Below are 20,604 nucleotides of genomic sequence, written 5' to 3'. Positions count from 1 at the left end.
GCTCCACATGAACCCCCTCCTGTACCCTATTACTCGTAGTGGGCATCTCCTCCACTACCTGGGAGCCTAGCTCCACATGAACCCCCTCCTGTACTCCGTTACTCATAGTGGGCATCTCCTCCACTACCTGGGAGATTAGCGCCACATGAACCCCCTCCTGTACCCCAGCACTCGTACTGGGCACCTCCTCACCAGTCTGAGGAACTGGCTCTTCAGATCCATCCTTACCTTCTACAACAACATTTTTCTTCTGCATAACATTTCCCTCCAACATAAGTTGCAACTCCATTCCTCAGCAGCAGGTGCTTGTGGCTGCTCAACCACTGTCGGCCCACCTTTCCCTACATCAGTGGGCCCAGGCGTTACGAGGACCACCTGCACCCCTCCCTCTGCCTTTTCCCTTTTCGGGCAAGCATGTCGCTTATGACTAACATCCCCACACTCAAAACACCGTTGACTACCCGTACTAGCATAAGCCATATACAGTCTATTGTCATACTTGACTTTAAACGGTAACTCCAAAGTCTGCTCCGGTGAGTCCAAAAACATAAACACCTGTCGCCGAAACGACATAACCTGTTTCAACGGTGGGTGTTTGCAACCCAACGGGACAACCTTAATTGAACTTGCAAACTTCCCAAAGCACAATTACTCGTGCTCCAATAGCTCATTTGGAATAAACGGCGGTACATTTGAAATCGTTACCCTTGTTGACGGAGAAAAAAGCGGCGTAACTTGAATAAACATTCCTTTAAGAAGTACACCTTGCTCAACCATACGATTAACAAGGCGCTCTTCTTTGAGAAAAACCACCACCACTTTATTCATCCGTGACGCATAAGCAACATTCTCATATCCTACCTTCTCTCCCACGGCGACCAGAAACTCCTCCACCGTGACAGTAGCTTCAGTAACACACCTAAAGCCGTGCTGAAGTGACAGGGACGGCATCCCCATTCGGGCTGCCATCCCCGCCAAAATCAGGGTAATTTCGATACGAAAACAAAATACTTAATTCTACCACAACAAAAAAATACAAATAATAAACTTAATCATGCACAGAAGAAAACTAAGAATGCCACCAAGAAAGAGAAAACCTAAAGAAAGTTCTGAATATCTAACTCTACACAACACACGCACTCCCTTACTCAAACAATTCCCAGCATGCACCAAACACTCCCAGCATAGAGAGAGAGAGAGAGAGAGAGAAAGAGAGAGAAAGAGAAAGAGAGAACCAAATTATAGTATGACAGACCACTTATTCACCCTGCACACTCTAATTGACAAACAAACAAACCAAAACAAAGGCAAAGTCTTCTCATGCTAAGTTGAGTTCAAAAACACTTTTTACCCAACTTAGCATGTGTTCCGCTGGACAAATTGATGGAAAGTGGTGTTGGGGGGGAAAACACACAACATTATAAAAATCCATGTACACAAACAACACGTGTGCGGTTAAATTTGGCAAAAAACACACATATTTCTTTCCACAGGGCCGTGAAGTGAGACAGGGATGCACCTTAAGCCCCACCCTCTTCAACATGCAGTATATATCAACGAATTGGCAAGGGCACTAGAACAGTCTGCAACACCCTGCCTCACCCTACTAGAATCTGAAGTCAAATGTTGACTGTTTGCTGATGATCTGGTGCTTCTGTCCCCAACCAAGGAGGGCCTACAGCAGCACCTACTGTAGATCTTCTGCACAGCATCTGTCAGACCTGGGCCCTGACAGTAAATCTCAGTACGTCAAAAATAATGGTGTTCCAAAAAAGGTCCAGTTGCTAGGACTACAAATACAAATTCCATCTAGACACCATTGCCCTAGAGCAGTGGTTCCCAAACTTTTTATAGTCCCGTACCCCTTCAAACATCCAACCTCCAGCTGCATAACCCCTCTAGCACCAGGGTCAGCGCACTCTCAAATGTTGTTTTTTGCCATCATTGTAAGCATGCCACACACGCACTATACGATACATTTTATTAAACATAAGAATGAGTGTGAGTTTTTGTCACAACCCGGCTTGTGGGAAGTGACAGAGAGCTCTTATAGGACCAGGGCACAAATAATAATATAATCAATAATTGTGCTCTTTATTTAGCCCTCTTACATATATAACTTTATTTGTTAATCGAAAAATGTGAATAACTCACCACAGGTTAATGAGAAGGGTGTGCTTGAAATGTTATTTTTTCACCTTTATTTAACCAGGTAGGCTAGCTGAGAACAAGTTCTCATTTGCAACTGCGACCTGGCCAAGATTAAGCATAGCAATTCGACACATACAACAACACAGAAGAGAGAATACAGTAGACGGCACGCGTCAAACGTTTGATTTATGACCCAATGTCCGGATGACGTGTGTATGCCCATATTTGGGCATCCGATCAGGACATCCTGGCGGGAAGTTATCACGTGGTTATGCCCATATAAGGGCATCCTGTTCCTCTTGCCACGTGTTAGAGTGTGTGTTAATTTATGCATATATTGCATCTATTCCTTTGAAGTTGTCATGTTGATTGATGTGTAGGGACCTCGTTGAACTGGGGGGTATGTGTTTGAACATTTCAAAGAGGATGGCCCCACACACCCTATTTTATTGCCCTTAGGGCTGTTGTCTATGAAGCAGGAATGTCCAGGGGTATTGTGGGGCGACACAAGACCCATAGACTCCAGGGCTCTGACCTGGAGTCTATGAAGGTATAAAATGGCTGGGTAATCAAACTGATAATCCCATTGCTGTCCATTAGACATCATCACTTGATCTTTCAGCGCAGTTGCGGGCGGTATTTGGGTTCTACACACATTTAGAAACCGCTTTCTTTGGCGCATTGAATATTGCTGCTTTATACTCTGACATTTCTCTATGTTTCAACCGAGGTCCTGCTTCCATTGTTACAGTCATCACTGCTGTATCACTGATCACAAAATCCATGTTAAATTTCTTTAGTGGTTTATCATGGCCACATGTTTTGTTCTGGGTCTTATTTATAATGCGTCTGCTCCCCACAATACCCCTGGACATTCCTGCTTCATAGACAACAGCCCTAAGGGCAATAAAATAGGGGGTTGGGGGGCCATCCTCTTTGAAATGTTCAAACACATACCCCACAGTTCAACGAGGTCCCTACACATCAATCAGCATGACAACTTCAAAGGAATAGATGCAATATTTGCATAAATTAACACACACTCTAACACGTGACAACAGGAACAGGATGCCCTTATATGGGCATAACCACGTGATAACTTCCCACCAGGATGTCCTGACCGGATGCCCAAATATGGGCAGGCACACGTCATCCGGACATAGGGTCATAAATCAAACGTTTGACGCATGCCGTCTACTGTATTCTCTCTCTCACAGAGTTACACATGGAATAAACAAAACATACAGTCAAAAATACGGTAGAAAAAAAAAAAAAAAAAAGTCTATATTCAGTGAGTGCAAATGAGGTAAGATAAGTGAGATAAGGCAATAAATAGGCCATGGTGGCGAAGTAATTACAATATAGCAATTAAACACTGGAATGGTAGATGTGCAGAAGATGAATGTGCAAGTAGAGATACTGGGGTGCAAAGGAGCAAGATAAATAAAATAAATACAGTAAGGGGATGAGGTAGATAGATGGGCTGTTTACACATGGGCTAGGTACAGGTGCAGTGATCTGTGAGCTGCTCTGACAGCTGGTGCTTAAAGCTAGTGAGGGAGATATGAGTCTCCAGCTTCAGTGATTTTTGCAGTTCATTCCAGAACTGGAAGGAAAGGCGAACAAAGGAGGAATTGGCTTTGGGGGTGACCAGTGAGATATACCTGCTGGAGCGCGTGCTACAAGTGGGTGCTGCTATGGTGACCAGTGAGCTGAGATAAGGCGGGGCTTTACCTAGCAGAGACTTGTAGATAACCTGTAGCCAGTGGGTTTGGCTACGAGTATGAAGCGAGGGCCAACCAACGAGAGTGTACAGGTCGCAGCGAAGGGGAGTGTATGGGGCTTTGGTGACAAAATGGATGGCACTGTGATAGACTGCATCCAATTTGTTGAGTGTTGGAGGCTATTTTATAGATGACATCGCCGAATTCGAGGATCGGTAGGATGGTCAGTTTTACTAGGGTATGTTTGGCAGCATGAGTGAAGGATGCTTTGTTTTGCGCTATAGGAAGCCAATTCTAGATTTAATTTTGGATTGGAGATGCTTAATGTGAGTCTGGATGGAGAGTTTACAGTCTAACCAGACACCTAGGTATTTGTAGTTGCTGATAATTGGCCTCTGTACGCCTATGTAGATATTCGATCAAAAATCTGCCGTTTCCAGATACAATAGTCATTTATAACATTAACAATGTCTACACTGTATTTCTGATCAATTTGATTTTATTTTATGTGTTTTTCTTTCAGAAACAAGGACATTTCTAAGTGGCCCCAAACTTTTGAACAGTAGTGTTACAGGCTGACTACACTTGCAAAATACATTTTGAAATCTATATTATTCAATCATTGCACCCACACTGCTCGGGTGCGCCAACGAGCGTTTGCGTTGCCAAGGGCTAAAATAGAAGTCAGTTCTATTTGTGACGCAGATCGCGCTGCAAGTCCTGCCTCTCCCATCTCCTCATTGGTTTATAGAAGCAGGTACCCACGTGCCATCTCCTCATTGGTTATACCCACATGGGTGACTGAAAGACAAACGAGGTCAGTGGCGGTAACATTGCCAATCGCAATATAAAGTCAAGAGAAGAAAAAGCCTGGAAGGAAGAGAGATGACTAGAAACGATTCGGTTGACCGTTTTATGTGTGGATTAATTGGCGGAGTAGAGGACCTTGTGCATTTCAGGTAAAATAACAACTCAATGTTTATATCCCAGGTCAAATTAGCTAGCAACAGCAAGCTAGCTAAATAGGACAAATTAGCTAGCAAGTGCAAGCTAACTAGCTAAATTGCCATAAATGTTTAATGCTTTTCGACCTTTCCCAAAATTAATATAATTGTTTCAGAGTTTGTTTTGATATTATAACCTGCGTGTCGTGATCGTGTTTGGTGTGGGGGGACAAAATACATTTATGCACGATGGCACACGATGGCGCACGTGTGCAGCCGGTTTGGGTTCCGTGGAAGTGAACCCCAAATCAATGTAGTTTTCATCATATTTGCGCCTCTTCGATGATCCAACTTCCCGGTCTGTTGTTCGGTGCTTTCCCGGGTAAGGGGGCAGTAGCTCGTCGGCTGCATCAGATTCACAACTGTCAGTGTCCATGCTAGCTGGGCTAACAACAAATGTAGAATTACTGATGCTAGTATTGGATGTGCTCGTGGAAGCAGAACAACTTGTGTCGTCGACAGGTGCAGGTGTAGTACTGCTGGTAGTAGCAGTGCTACCAGTAGAGCTGGTATGTGTCTCTATTTTTGAGCAAATGGAATGAGCATCAGCTACGTTTGGCTACATACGGATCGTTAGTGGAATTCCTGCGAGAGAATAACGGTTAATGTGATTGGATGTTAATTATTTGTCTAGGCTAACTGTATTTGACATTGTGTTGTTATTTCGCTGAACACTAGATGGTTTAGTTTTATTTTTGGCAGTGAAACGAGGCTACTCAGGCGAGAAAAAAGCCTCACCCAAATGTATAGCCCCGTTGGAAAATATAAATGGACTGTTTGAAAATGTGATTTTTTTAATTAATTTTTAAGTTAAATAATATATATATATATATATATACTGTATATGTGAATAACATTTTTATTTGGCGTACCCCCGACGGCATTGTGCGTACCCCAGTTTGGGAATACTTGCCCTAGAGCACACAAAAAACTATACATACCTTGGCCTAAACATCAGCGCTACAGGTAACTTCCACAAAGCTGTGAACGATCTGAGAGAATCAGTTATAGAACCCATTGTCCTTTATGGTTGTGAGGTCTGAGGTCCGCTCACCAACCAAGAATTCACTAAATGGGACAAACACCAAATTGAGACTCTGCATGCAGAATTCTGCACAAATATCTTCTGTGTACAACATAAAACACCAAATAATGCATGCAGAGCAGAATTAGGCCCATACCAGTTAATGATCAAAATCCAGAAAAGAGCTGTTAAATTCTACAACAACCTAAAAGGAAGTGATTCCCAAACCTTCCTGGAGAAGAGTCCCCTAAGCAAGCTGGTCCTGGGGCTCTTTTTACAAACACAAACAAAGCCCACAGAGTCCCAGGACAGCAACACAATTAGACTTAACCAAATCATGAGAAAACAAAAAGATAATTACTTGACACATTGGAAAGAATTAACAAAAGAACTGAGCAATCTAGAATGCTATTTGGCCCTAAACAGAGTACACAGTGGCAGAATACCTGACCACTATGACTGAAGCACAAATAACTAAAGATTTGACTATGTACAGACTCAGTGAGCATAGCCTTGCTATTGAGACAGGTGGAAACGGAGCTGCACTTCCTAACTTCCTGCCCTATGTATGACCATATTTGAGACACATATTTCCCTTAGATTACACAGACCCACAAAGAATTCGAAAACGAATCACATTTTGACACCCATATCTGACCTGTTGCCACAAGAAAAGGGTAACCAGTGTAGAACAAACACCCTTGGAAATACAACCCATATTTATGTTTATTTATTTTCCCTTTAGTGAGTAAGGTTTACTGTTATTTTTTATTGTTTATTTCACTTTTGTTTACTATCTATTTCACTTGCTTTGGCAGTGTAAACATATGTTTCCCATGCCAAGAAAGCCCCATGAATTTGAGAGAGAGAGAGAGAGAGCGCTCTGTTGTGTCTGCCAGTCTAGCCTAGCTGTGTACAATCAGGACAGTTTCTGCCTCAGGTCTTTGTTGTTGAAGCCAGTCCTCTCTAGGGGATATTGGCCAAGGTAATGAAATGCTCATTACTGATTCAACTGGAAATACAGGGATACTTTTACACCCCCGCCCCCCTCCAGCCCCACTCAAGGTCGCATCACATCAGTGGGTAAATGTTGGTGTACAGTGTGTGCGTTTTTTCTGTTCTCCTGTGGTACAGCCTCAACTATGTATACTGAACAAAAATATAAACGCAACATGCAACAATTTCAAAGATTTCACTGAGTTACGGTTCATATAAGGAAATCAGTCAATTGAAATACATTTATTAGGCCCTAATCTATGGATTTCACATAACAGGGAATACAGATAAGCATATGTTGGTCACAGATACCTTCAAAAAAAGGAAGGGCATGGATCAGAAAACCAGTCTCTATCTTGTGTGACCACCATTTGCCTCATGCAGCGCGACACATCTCCTTTGCATAGAGTTGATCAGGCTGTTGATTGTGGCCTGTGGAATGTTGTCCCACTCCACTTCAATGGTTGTGCAAAGTTGCTGTATATTGGAGGAAACTGGAACACGCTGTCGTACGTGTCAATCCAGAGCATCCCAAACATGCTCAATGGGTGACATTTTGCCACGGTATCTCTCTGTGCATTCAAATTGCCATTGATAAAATGCAATTGTGTTTGTTGCCTGTAGCTTATGCCTGCCCATACCATAACTGCACCACCACCATGGGGCACTCTGTTGATAACATTGACATCAGCAAACCACTCGCCCACACGTTGCCATACACGTGGTCTGCGGTTATGAGGCCGATTAGACGTACGGTAAAAATCTAAAACGACGTTGGAGGCTGCTTATGGTAGAGAAATTAACATCAATTCTCTGGCATTAGCTCTGGTGGAAATTCCTGCAGTCCTCATGTCAAATGCACACACATTTTAGAGTGACCTTTCATTGTCCCCATCACAAGGTGCACCTGTGTAATGATCATGTTGTTTAATCAGCTTCTTGATATGCTACACCTGTCAGGTGGATGGATTATCTTGGCAAAGGAGAAATGCTCACTAACACAGATGTAAGCAAATTTGTGCACAAAATCTGAGAGAAATACGCTTTTTGTGTGTATGGAACATTTCTGGGATCTTTTATTTCAGCTCATGAAACATGGGACCAACACTTTACATGTAGAGGATGTAATGAGAGAATCTCTAGGACTGTACACTATGTGCAATCTGAGTATTAGTACTGCATCCAAGAATCTCAGGAATGCCATATCTGAATTTTCCATGTGTTGAGTGCTTGACAAGTTATGTCTGTCTATGTCTAACAAGCCTATGGAAAACCCCTTGCTTCTCTCACTGTATCTTTCATCCCTTCACAGTCCACACCTCAATCCACCCTCCTCATATACTGTATCTATTAGCAGTCTTAAACAGACACAGAACAAAGGAGGCTGCGGTACCAGACAGGTCTCTGGCAGGAGCTCAGACCACTGTTTGCATGTGTCACACAGTGAAACCCCAGCCCATATCTTATTTCCTGGTATGTGTACGTACTGTAAGGATAATTATAAGACTGGAGTTTTCCTGGTTTTCCACATCAAAGGGGTGCATCAGCATGGTAAACTATAATTAAGGTGACCTCCCCTCAGCCATTCTGAATCCTGACATGCTGCATCCCCTGTTTGTTGTCACAGGGCATCTCCCAGACATACCTGCATGCAGTCACACAGCACAGTGCTGAGTGAATTCTCCCACTAGCTGTCACTAAAGGTGAGAAAATGAGCCGTCCTTAGGCTCTTGATATGGGGATGATTGACAGAGCAGACAGGGTTGGAGGGTGGAGGGTGGGGGCTGTGGTAGTCATCTGTCGGCATTTGAGCTCATTTGTTAGTTTCCACTCTTTCTCCCCCTCTCGATCTCTCTCGTCCTCAATCTCTGTCCAGCTCCATCTGTCTTCTCGGTCCCTTTCTCACTTCCTGTTTTCCTCCTTCTCTTCCTCTTTAAATGCATGGTTACAGTTTGCTACTTTGACCATTGGCCAGGCACTGTGTCACTTCATGGTCCAGACTTCTTATACAGTATGTACCTTTTCCCATTCTCAGATCCCCATTTCTGATCTCACTTCTTAATAATGTCCCACCCACAGACAGAACGTTGTCTTGTGTTCCTTGCTCAATGGTGGCTGTGGCCTTGGTATAGCGTGACACTGAAGCATGATTCACTCTCTCATATGCTTAAGAGTGGCACACACTACGACTTTTCTTTGTCTTAACGGCATCAAAGCATGTTCAACATTCCTGCCCTGCCAAAGCCGTTGTTTTTGGGCAAACAGATGCACAATGCAGTATTGTGTTCCCCTATTTACCATACTTAGGATTCTTGCTTTGTCAAAGAGCTGTGTGTTACACGACTGTTACTGTATCCACTGAAGGGCAGTCCAGATGAAACGGGACACCACCTGATTATAATACTGTAAAATATACACTGAGTGTACAAAACATTAGGAACATCTTCCTAATATTGAGTTGCACCCCCTTTTGCCCTCAGAACAGCCTCAATTCGTCAGGGCATGGACTCTACAAGGTGCCAAAAGCATTCCATAGGGATGCTGGCCCATGTTGACTCCAATGTTTCCCACAGTTGTGTCAAGTTGACTGGATGTCCTTTGGGTGGTGGACCATTCTTGATACACACAGGAAACTGTTGAGCATGAAAAACCCAGCAGCGTTATAGTTCTTGACACACTCAAACCGTTGCGCCTGGCACCTACTACCATACCCCGTTCAAAGGCACTTAAATCTTTTGTCTTGCCCATTCACCCTCTGAATGGCACACATACACAATCCATGACTCAGTTGTCTCAAGGCTTAAAAATCATTCTTTAACCTGTCTCTTCCCCTTCATCTACACTGATTGAAGTGGATTTAACAAGTGACATGAAGGGATCAGAGCTTTCACCTGGATTCACCTGGTCAGTCTATGTCATGGAAAGAGCATACAGTGTATTTCCATTCAGCCAGAGACCATGAGGAATGGCCTGTAGTTATGACAGGAGCTCAGCAGTCAGGAGAATATTGTGACAAACAGCAACCCTGATGTAGAGTGGTGTTCCTCTTTTCATCAACATGTCTATGTGAGAGATGAAGCGACACGCTCTGTTGAAGCCAGGCAGAGAGGCAGGTAGGGAGAGACGGAGGGAGGTAGGCAGACAGGGAGGGAGGGAGGCAAAGAGACACTCCTGGGAGCAGGGAGCAGGGAGAGGTTTTGGCAGGCAGGGAGGGAGGCAAAGAGGCACGCAGGGAGGCAGCCATCTGCAGCTGGCCCTGAGATCTCCTCCATATTTCACCCTGTCAGGCTCCGCTCGCTGGGCGAATTCCTCTGGGTTGTCACGGCGATGTCTACCGGCTGGGTGATTTATTTCCCGTCACTATGCTCGAGGGCCACCGGAGGACCCCATAGAACCCCCCCCCCACTGCCACCATGACCCCCCCCCCCCCACTGCCACCATGACCAAGCTGAAAGCAGGCAGAGGTGAGGGACTCACTATCCTCAGACCAGATCTGTAGGAGCTTACGTCTCTATCAGACATGCAGTCTGGCCACCATACAGGATGCAAACATCAAACCTGACAGTGTCCCTGACTGTGTCTCACTACTACCACTTCACAATGTAGTGGAGCAGCCTGTTGTAGTAACTGGGCCATACTAATTCCTACAGTATACTCTGTAACTACACACATTAACATCAAATATTCATAGCATGTCACATTCACATATGTATAAACACACTCATTTACACTTCACATATAAAGCCACATCTCAGTCACTGTATATACTTGCACATAGACACAGATGTGGCCACGTAGGCAGACGATTTTAGAGTAATTACGGATATTATCCTGATGGAGCTTGGTACTGAAGATTCCTGGAAATGGCAACGTCACACAAACATACACACATGCAAAAACACACACACACACACACACACACACACACACACACACACACACACACACACACACACACACACACACACACATTAACCTCTTCCTGAGAAAAAAGGCTCCATTAGCATGGGGACTCTCTCTGGGTGTTGCTCATCACTCACCAAAGGGCTGTGTGTCTCCACTCTATCAACAGTGACATGTTCTGAGGCTGTTGCTAGGAGACAGCAGTGCTGCAGGGCATGTAAACAGGGTAGGCACAAGGCTTAGTGCCCCGTTACCACCAGCTCTACCACTATCCTCTGTCATATCCTCCTCCCTAAACCCTCTCAATTACCGCTGACCTCTAAACACACACACACACACACACACACACACACACACACACACACACACACACACACACACACACACACACACACACACACACACACACACACACACACACACACAGACTGGTGTGTTTGTGCTGCTAGTCCCAGTGCCCCAGATTGAATGAGAATGAGCCTGACTCTCCAGAGAATAGAAGTTTCCTGCGATAGTATGAAATCCAGGACAGATGCAGAGAGACAGTAAACATTCTGGCGCTATTAAATCATCTGTTGTGGACTTACACTGATTTTCTCATGCACAGATTCACATTCACCAATACATCTGTAAATATCCTAGCAAACACATATCGATGCTCACATCCTGCCAACACAGTCGATATAGTCAATAGGCCTATGGGGGGGGATAGTTCATCTCCGATATTAATCTGTTTCTTTTTATAGTGAGCATAAACAGCTCACCTCATTGCGTTGGGAGATAAAGTGCTCCTTTGTCTATTGTACTGTGAGCACAATGGCCATTGTAACTGGGGAATTGAGTTTCAGGCTCAGCAGGTGTGTCTGTTTCTCCCCTCGGCCTGTACTGTCTTAATCCACTAATATAGCTCAGCCAACACTCCTGGGAGCAGGGAGAGGTTTTGTCAGGGAGTGAAATGCATGCCAGCAGACGCCAGCACAGGCGCGCACACAGATGGGTGGGAGGGCAGGCACGCACAGACAGACAGACACGCATGGACACATTCTCTCTCTCTGCCTCTCCCTCGCTCCTCTTTCACTGTCTCGCTACTCTTTCTCTCTCACATACACACACACATACAAACACACACGCATAGTGCCATTGAGCAGGAGAGGAGAACCTGGAGTGTGTTTTCCAGACATCTGCTGTGTATCTGCTGGGACCACGTAACAACTCTCCCTGAGGACAAACCAAGCCAGCCAGCTCCTACTGAGTGCCTCGCCTGGACAAGGAGATAAACTATCTACACACTGAAGAAAACTTACCTCATGCTCGCTCGCACGCACATGTGTGTGTGTATGTACACTCCCCTCTGTATTTATTTGGACAGTGAAGCTAAAATGTTTTAATTTCTCTCTAAACTCCAGCATTTTGTATTTGAGATAAAACAAATTATATGAGGTGACAACAGAATGTCACCTTTTATTGGATGGTATTTTCATACATATCTGTTTTACCTTTTAGAAATGAAATCACTTTATGTATCTAGTCCCCCCATTTGAAGAAGTCATAAGTATTTGGACAAATGCACTTATAGTGTATTACCAATAACGGGAGGTTAGCATGTTTTGGGGGGTATGATCTTTGTGCCTCTAACTTTCTCACTCATCATTATTCATGATTAATTCATGATTATCCATTATAATGGTAGCATCCACATTAATGTGGAAGTGTTAAACATATTCTATTGTTATTTACAATAAAAGTGACTTCAAAATGACACAAAACATTATTCACCTTTCTTATTGGGCAAAATAAATCTGAAACACATCCAAACCAAATTGCAAATGCATCCAACAAGTTTGTAGAGTCACAAGCTTGATGTAGTCATTGTGTGCTAGGAATACGGGACCAAATACTAACATTTTTACTACTACACTACAGGTTAATTAGTCCAAATATTTATGACTTCTTCAAATGGGAGGACTAACTATATAAAGTGCATTCATTTCTAAACGGTAATACAAATACTGTATGAAAATATCCTCAAATAAAAGGTGAAATTCTATACCGTCATCTCATGAAACATTTAATCTCAAATCCAAAATCCCGGATAAACAGAACATTTATTTTTTAGCTTAACTGTCCAAATAAATACAGAGGGGAGTTAATGACAGTGTGGACGGCCATCCGACCAAAAGCAGTAGGCATATGCAAATGTTTATCTAATTACTATGTATGTATGTATGTGTGTTCTTGCTTACTATACATACACACACAGGAGCTTGTGTGTCTGTGAATCTGTGTTTAATTCATCCTATGAGGCCATCAGCTGTTAGTGACGTCAGGTTTATGTTGTTACTTGCCATTACATTCACTACATACCGCTATCATTCCCCCTCCTGTCTCAGTGATTTACTCACCACAGCTTGTTATTGATTCATAGCTAAGCCTCCCCAGCTCTCTGGGGTGAAAAACCCACAGAATGGATGAAACCCAGTTAAGTCAAATCAAATGAAACTTTATTTCTCACATGTGCAGAATACAACAAGTGTAGACCACTGTGAAATGCTTACTTACAAGACCTTATATATTATATATTAAATATTTACCAAATAAAGTAAAAAATAATAAAAAGTAACACAATAAAATAACAATAATGAGGCTATATACAGGAGGTACCGGTACCGAGTCAATGTGCGTGGGTACAGGTTACAGTTGAAGTCGGACGTTTACATACACCTAGCCAAATACATTAAAATTCCTGACATGTAATCCTCTGTCTTAGGTCATTTAGGATCACCACTTTATTTTAAGAATGTGAAATATCAGAATAATAGTAGAGAAAATTAATTATTTCAGCTTTTGTTTCTTTCATCACATTCCCAGTGGGTCAGAAGTTCGCATACACTTAATTAGTAAATTGTTTAACTTGGGTCAAACGTTTCAGGTAGCCTTCCACAAGCTTCCCACAATAAGTTGGGTGAATTTTGGCCCATTCCTCCTGACAGAGCTTGTGTAACTGAGTCAGGTTTGTAGGCCTCCTTGCTCACACACGCTTTTTCAGTTCTGCCCACACATTTTCTATGGGATTGAGGTCAGGGCTTTGTGATGGCCACTCCAATACCTTGACTTTGTTGTCCTTAAGCCATTTTGCCACAACTTTGGAAGTATGCTTAAGGTCACTGTCCATTTGGAAGACCCATTTGCGACCAAGCTTTAACTTCCTGACTGATGTATTGAGATGTTGCTTCAATATATCCACATAATTTTCCATCCTCATGATGACATCTATTTTGTGAAGTGCACCAGTCCCTCCTGCAGCAAAGCACCCCCACAACATGATGCTGCCACCCCGGTGCTTCACGGTTGGGATGGTGTTCTTCGGCTTCCAAAAAGTACGATCTTTGTCCCCATGTGCAATTGCAAACCATAGTCTTGCTTTTTTATGGTGGTTTTGGAACAGTGGCTTCTTCCTTGCTGAGCGGCATTTCAGGTTATGTCGATATAGGACTCGTTTTACTGTGGATATAGATACTTTTGTACCTGTTTCCTCCAGCATCTTCACAAGGTCCTTTGCTGTTGTTCTGGGATTGATTTGCACTTTTCGCACTAAAGTACGTTCATCTCTAAGAGACAAAACAAGCCTTCTTCATCATTTGAGTCATTTGGAGGTGTACCTGTGGATGTATAAACACCATGGGTGTACCTGTGGATGTATAAACACCATGGGATCACGCAGCCGGTATGACGGCTGCGTGGTCCCATGGTGTTTATACTTGCGTACTATTGTTTATACAGATGAACGTGGTACCTTCAGGCATTTGGAAATTGCTCCCAAGGATGAACCAGACTTGTGGAGGTCTACAATTGTTTTTCTGAGGTCTTAGCTGATTTCTTTTGATTTTCCCATGATGTCAAGCAAAGAGGCACTGAGTTTGAAGATAGGCCTTGAAATACATCCACAGGTACACCTCCAATTGACTCAAATTATGTCAATTAGCCTATCAGAAGCTTCTAAAGCCATCACATCGTTTTCTGGAATTTTCCAATCTGTTTAAAGGCACAGTCAACTTAGTGTATGTAAACTTCTGACCCACTGGAATTGTGATAACGTGAATTATAAGGGAAATAATCTGTCTGTAAACAATTGTTGGAAAAATGACTTGTGTCATGCACAAAGTAGATGTCCTAACTGACTTGCCAAAACTATAGTTTGTTAACAAGAAATGTGTGGAGTGGTTGAAAAACGGGTTTTAACGACTCCAACCTAAGTGTATGTAAACTTCCGACTTCAACTGTAGGTGTGAAGTGACTGCATAGATAATAAACAGCGAGTAGCAACAGTGTACAATACAAATGGATTGGGGGAGGGTGTCAATGTAAATAGTCCGGTGGCCATTTTATTAATTGTTCAGCAGTCTTATGGCTTGGGGGTAGAAGCTGTTAAGGAGCCGTTTGGTCCTAGACATTCTGGTACTGCTTGCTGTGCGATAGCAGAGGAAACAGTATATGACTTGGGTGACTGGAGTCTGACAATTTTATGGGCTTTCCTCTGACACCGTCTATTATATAGGTCCTGGATGGCAGGAAGCTTGGCCCCAGTGATGTACTGAGCCATATGCATTACCCTCTGTAGCGCCTTATGGTCAGCTGCCGAGCAGTTGCCATACCAGGCAGTGATGCAACCGGTCAGGATGCTCTCGATGGTGCAGCTGTAAATCTTTGAGGATCTGGGGACCCATGCCAAATCTTTTCAGTCTCTTGAAGGGAAAAAGGTGTTGTCATGCTTCACGACTGTCTTGGTGTGTGATAGTTCGTTGGTGATGTGGACACCAAGGAACGTGAAACTCTCGACCCGCTCCACTACAGCTCCGTCGATGTTATTGAGGGCCTTTTCCTGTAGTCCACAATCAGCTCCTTTGTCTTGCTCACATTGAGGGAGAGGTTGTTGACCTGGCACCACACTGTCAGGTGTCTGACCTCCTCCCTATAGGCTGTCTCATTGTTGTCGGTTATCAGGCCTACCACTGTTGTGTCGTCAGCACACTTAATGATGCTGTTAGAGTCGTGTTTGGCCATGCAGTCGTGGGTGAACAGGGAGTACAGGAGGGGACTAAGTACACACCTCTGAGGGGGCCCAGTGTTGAGGTTCAGCGTGGCAGACGTGTTGTTGCCTACCCTTACCACTTGGGGGCGGCCCGTCAGGAAGTCCAGGATCCAGTTGCAGAGGGAGGTGTTTAGTCCCAGGGTCCTTAGCATAGTGATGAGCTTTGTGGGCACTATGGTATTAAACGCTGAGCTGTAGTCAATGAACAGCATTCTCACATAGATGTTCATTTTGTCCAGGTGGGAAAGGGTAGTGTGGAGTGCGATTGAGATTGCGTCATCTGTGGATCTGTAGGGGCGGTATGCGAATTGGAGTGGGTCTAGGGTATCCGGAGGATGCTGTTGATTTGAGCTATGACCAGCCTTTCAAAGCACTTCATGGCTACCGACGTGAGTGCTACGGGGCGGTAATCATTTAGGCAGGTTACCTTTGCTTTCTTGGGCACAGGGACTATGGTGGTCTGCTTGAAATATGTAGGTATCGCAGACTCGGTCAGGGAGAGGTTGAAAATGTCAGTGAAGACACTTGCCAGTTGGTCCGCACATGCTTTGAGTACACGTCCTGGTAATCCGTCTGGCCCTGTGGCTTTGTGAATGTTTACCTGCTTAAAGGTCTTGCTCAAATCGGCTACCGAGAGCGTTCTCATGCATGCTTCCATGTTGCTTGCCTCAAAGCGAGCATAAAAGGCTGGCTTCCGGGTTAAGCGGCATTGTGTCTTGAAGCAGTGTTGCTCGGCTGGGTTGTGTTTCAGAGGACGTACGGCTCTTGATCTCCTCTCAAGTGTCCGTACAGGAGTTTCAGTGATGGGACAAGACTATAACTACCAGTTGGATACCACGAAATTTGGGAGAAAATAAATAAATAAATAATCAACAACAAAAAAATCCATGGCTTCTGGTTGAGATATGTACTTACGCTCACTGTGGGGACGACGTTGTAGATGCACTTATTGATAAAGCCGATGACTGAGGTGGTATACTCCTCAATGCCCTTGGATGAAAACATTGAAAAAGTTACCCTTTCTAGATGAAACTATACTAAATATATCTGTCTGTCCATGTGTTATTGTCTGTAATCTCAAATTTCTCTCTCGACCTGTGTGCACTTACGTTGTAAACTTTCTTTCATAGGCTAGGTTGTAGCAACCTCATGATGGGTATAGGGAAATTTGAGTATCATGTAGTACCCTAAACCTATTGATGTTACATTGAACTGGGTGAATGGAATATGAATGACAGTCATCCAAAATGCTGTAATAGAATTAAGGCCATGCTCATGAAAAAAAATATATATCTTCCTCCCTCATCATAAACGGCACTGACCGCCAGTGGTCAGTAGCAAGTGCAAGGTTTTGTAGATCTCCTGGAACAGAGCTGTGTGTTTGTGTGTGTGTTTGCGCACCAAAGGCTGTGTGTGTCTGTCTTTGTGTTTTAGGATACCTCACTCCCTCTGTCTTTATCTCTACATCTTCTCGTTCTTTCCCTCTCTACCTCTTTGTCTTGACAGCAGCAGCTCTATCTGGTTTCTCTCTCTGTCTCCCTCTGCAGATGAGAGAGTGGACGTGGCCAGCACTCATGTTCCTTTTGGGAAGAGCCCAGCAGTCAGGGAGCCCCCATGGCACGTCCCCACTGCCCAACCCCCACCACAGGTAGCTGTGAGAGCTGCGGGTCACACCCCAACACCCCACCCAGCTATCACCATCACCCTCATCCTCCTGTCTGCCCTGGCGTTACCATGGCACCCACTCTGAAACCCCCTCCGCTAACCACCCCGACTCAGCACACATGAGAGGTGGGGAGCATTCACAAGAAGGAAAAGCAGGAAGAGGAGGATGAGAAAAAGGACAAGAGGAGGAGCTCGCCAGTGAACCTGTTGCTTTCCCTCAGCTGCTCCCTGTTTGTTAGTGGGAGCTGGGCTGCATGGCTGTGTTTGTAGGATGTGTCTAATAAAATCTCTCTCTATCTCTCTCTCCCTTGCTGCCTTCTCCACTGCTGCCTTCTCCAATGCTTTTTCCTCACTGCCTCCTCCTTTCTGGTTCTCTGGACTGCCTGGTCTGTTGACCATCAGATGTGGCCAGCTACACATCCCACTGCTCTCTAGTAGGGACAACCATGGTTCTGGTGGTTCTCCTGTGGTCCTTAGATTTAGGAACAGTAAAGTTCAAACAGTGCTGAACTGAAGAATGTAATCAGGCCCTAAACAGACATCATCTCTCCTCACCTCTCTACACGCAAAGTCAACCGTCATGTTCTCTGGGGTCTCTCCATTTGTTACTTAGTTTGCATTTGATTACGCCACCTGTTAATAGTCACCGAGCATACTATACATGTTTATATGGACCCATGTGGGACTTAGATTGTGTATTCATGTGTGTGTATTTGTTTGTGTGTGTTTAATTACCTATATTTACGTCTACATGTACAGAGTCGTGAAAAAGTATTTGCCCTTTTCTGATTTTCTCTATTTTTGCACATTTTTGATACTGAATGTTATCTGATCTTCAACCAAAACCTAATGTTAGATATGGGAACCTGAGTTTACAAATAACAAAAAAATGTATACTTATTTTATTTATTTATTGAACAAAGTTATGCAACACCCAATTTCCCTGTGTGAAAGGTAATTGCCCCCTTACACTCAATAACTGGTTCTGCCACCTTTAGCTGCAATGACTGCAACCAGATTCTTCCTGTAGTTGTTGATCAGTCTCTCACATCGCTGTGGAAGAATGTTAGCCCACTATTGCATGCAGAACTGCTTTAACGCAGCGACATTGTGAGTTTTCAAGCATGAACTGCTCGGTCCAAGTCCTGCCACAACATCTCAATAGGGATTAGCTCTGGACTTTGACTAGGCCATTCCAAAACTTCAAATTTGTTGCATTTTAATCATTTTCATGTAGACTTGATTGTGTGTTTTGGATCATTGTCTTACTGAATGACCCAGCTGCACTTCAGCTTCAGCTCACAGATGGATAGCCTAACATTCTCCTGTAGAATTCTCTGATACAGAGCAGAATTCATGGTTCCGTCTATTAAGGCAAGTCGTCCAAGTCCTGAGGCAGCAAAGCATCCCCAAACCATCACACTACCACCACCATGCTTGACCGTTGGTATGAGGTTCTTACTGTAGAATGCAGTGTTTGGTTTTTGCCAGGCATAACAGGACCCATGTCGTCCAAAAAGTTGACTCAAGTAAAAAGCACCTGGAAGCACCTGGATGAATATCAAGACTCTTGGAAGAATGTTCTATGGATAGATGATTTAAAATTATAACTTTTTGGATGACATGGTTCCCATTATGCCTGGCAAAAAACAAATACTGCATTCCACAGTTAGAACCTCATTCCCATGGTCAAGCATAGAGGTGGTAGTGTGATGGTTTGGGGATGACGTGCCTTACTTTTTCACAAAGGGGCATTGGGTGTTGCATAACTTTGTTTATGAAATAAATGAAATAAGTATGTAATTGTTGTGTTATTTGTTCACTCAGGTTCCCTTGATCTAATATTACGTTTTAGTTGAAGATTTGATAACATTCATTATAAAAAATATGCAAAAGTAGAGACAAATAGAAAGGGGGAAAATACTTTTTCACCGCACTGTATGTTTCTTTACCTATCATTTTCTTTAGTTTTAAAACTTGTAATAATGGCTTGTACAGTACTAGAACTGACCTATTAGACAAATGTAAATACACATATTTATGTAAATATACAGTTTGTACTGTATACGGATAGGATGACAAGGGCTTAATTGGAGTTGTTGCTGTGGAAATATAAACTTCAGCATATTATCTTGCCCGTGTATTTTGATTGGCCCAAGCCCGAAAATATGTTCCCACACACTGACATCCTAGTTAACCTGCATCCATTGCATCGAGATCACCTCTATAATTAGGGCAAGTGTATACATGTATGTATTTGAAGTCGCACACAATGCTTATTCATCTGTGTTACATTTTTTATTACAGAAGTTGCTCACTTTAAAGGGATGCTGCAAACACCTCCACCCTGCATGACATTTCAGGTTTACCGATAAGCAAGTGTGTTTAACCTAGCCTAGTAAGGAAATAATAGCGGCATAAACAAATTGCCTACAACTCAATAAAGACCCCACATGAAAAAATACAACAGTTCACTATAGAATACTACACTATAGAATTCTATATTAAATTGTATTATACTGTAGAATACTATACTACACACTAGATATTGTCACGTTAGCCGATGTGATATGTATTGCGATTTTTACGATTCTCACAATTCTATATGTATTGCAATTCGATACTGTGATTTTATTGCAATTCGATGTTCCAAACATACTGCTTACCATATATCTGCTGCAGATGGACAAGAGAGAGCCATGAGAAAATGAGTTTCATCAGTCATGGAAATAAAAGTGCTGAATACAAATTGGCTCCCTATTTAAAAAGAAGATGGAGAACAAGCTATGAAGGAAAAACACTGGAGTTTTGGTGTAGATACAGCCAACTAGTGCATAAATAATACTGCAATATTGTGAAAACGATACTATATATATCATCAAAAATAATATCCCGATATGTAACAGTATCGATTTTGTTCCCCATCACTACTACACACTGTAGTATCCCTCGATTATGTGTAGTACTTACTATAGAATGTTGTAGTACACTATAAAATACTAAAGTAAATACTACAGTATCCACAAAAAAACACTGTAGTAAATACTA

The 20,604-nt window shown here is 43.2% G+C and overlaps 1 protein-coding gene across 3 annotated transcripts in view; it reads left to right on the top strand.

Annotated features, from left to right (window-relative positions):
- LOC115192524 (glypican-5) overlaps nucleotides 1–17,699 on the top strand; it is a 136,438-nt gene extending 118,739 nt beyond the window's left edge. For 2 of the 3 annotated variants that reach the window (XM_029751137.1, XM_029751136.1), the window contains one exon: nucleotides 17,439–17,699. In XM_029751137.1, coding sequence (XP_029606997.1) covers nucleotides 17,439–17,641 — 203 coding nt within the window. In that variant the 3' untranslated portion in view covers nucleotides 17,642–17,699. The remainder of the gene's footprint in view (nucleotides 1–17,438) is intronic. The other variant, XM_029751138.1, reaches the window with a different exon arrangement.
- The last annotated feature ends 2,905 nt before the right edge of the window (nucleotides 17,700–20,604 follow it).

This window comes from Salmo trutta, chromosome 4, assembly GCF_901001165.1.
Source record: "Salmo trutta chromosome 4, fSalTru1.1, whole genome shotgun sequence".
Taxonomy (NCBI): Eukaryota; Metazoa; Chordata; class Actinopteri; order Salmoniformes; family Salmonidae; genus Salmo; species Salmo trutta.
The sequence above is the reverse complement of the archived record's forward strand: the minus strand, read 5'-3'. Positions and strand labels throughout refer to the sequence as shown.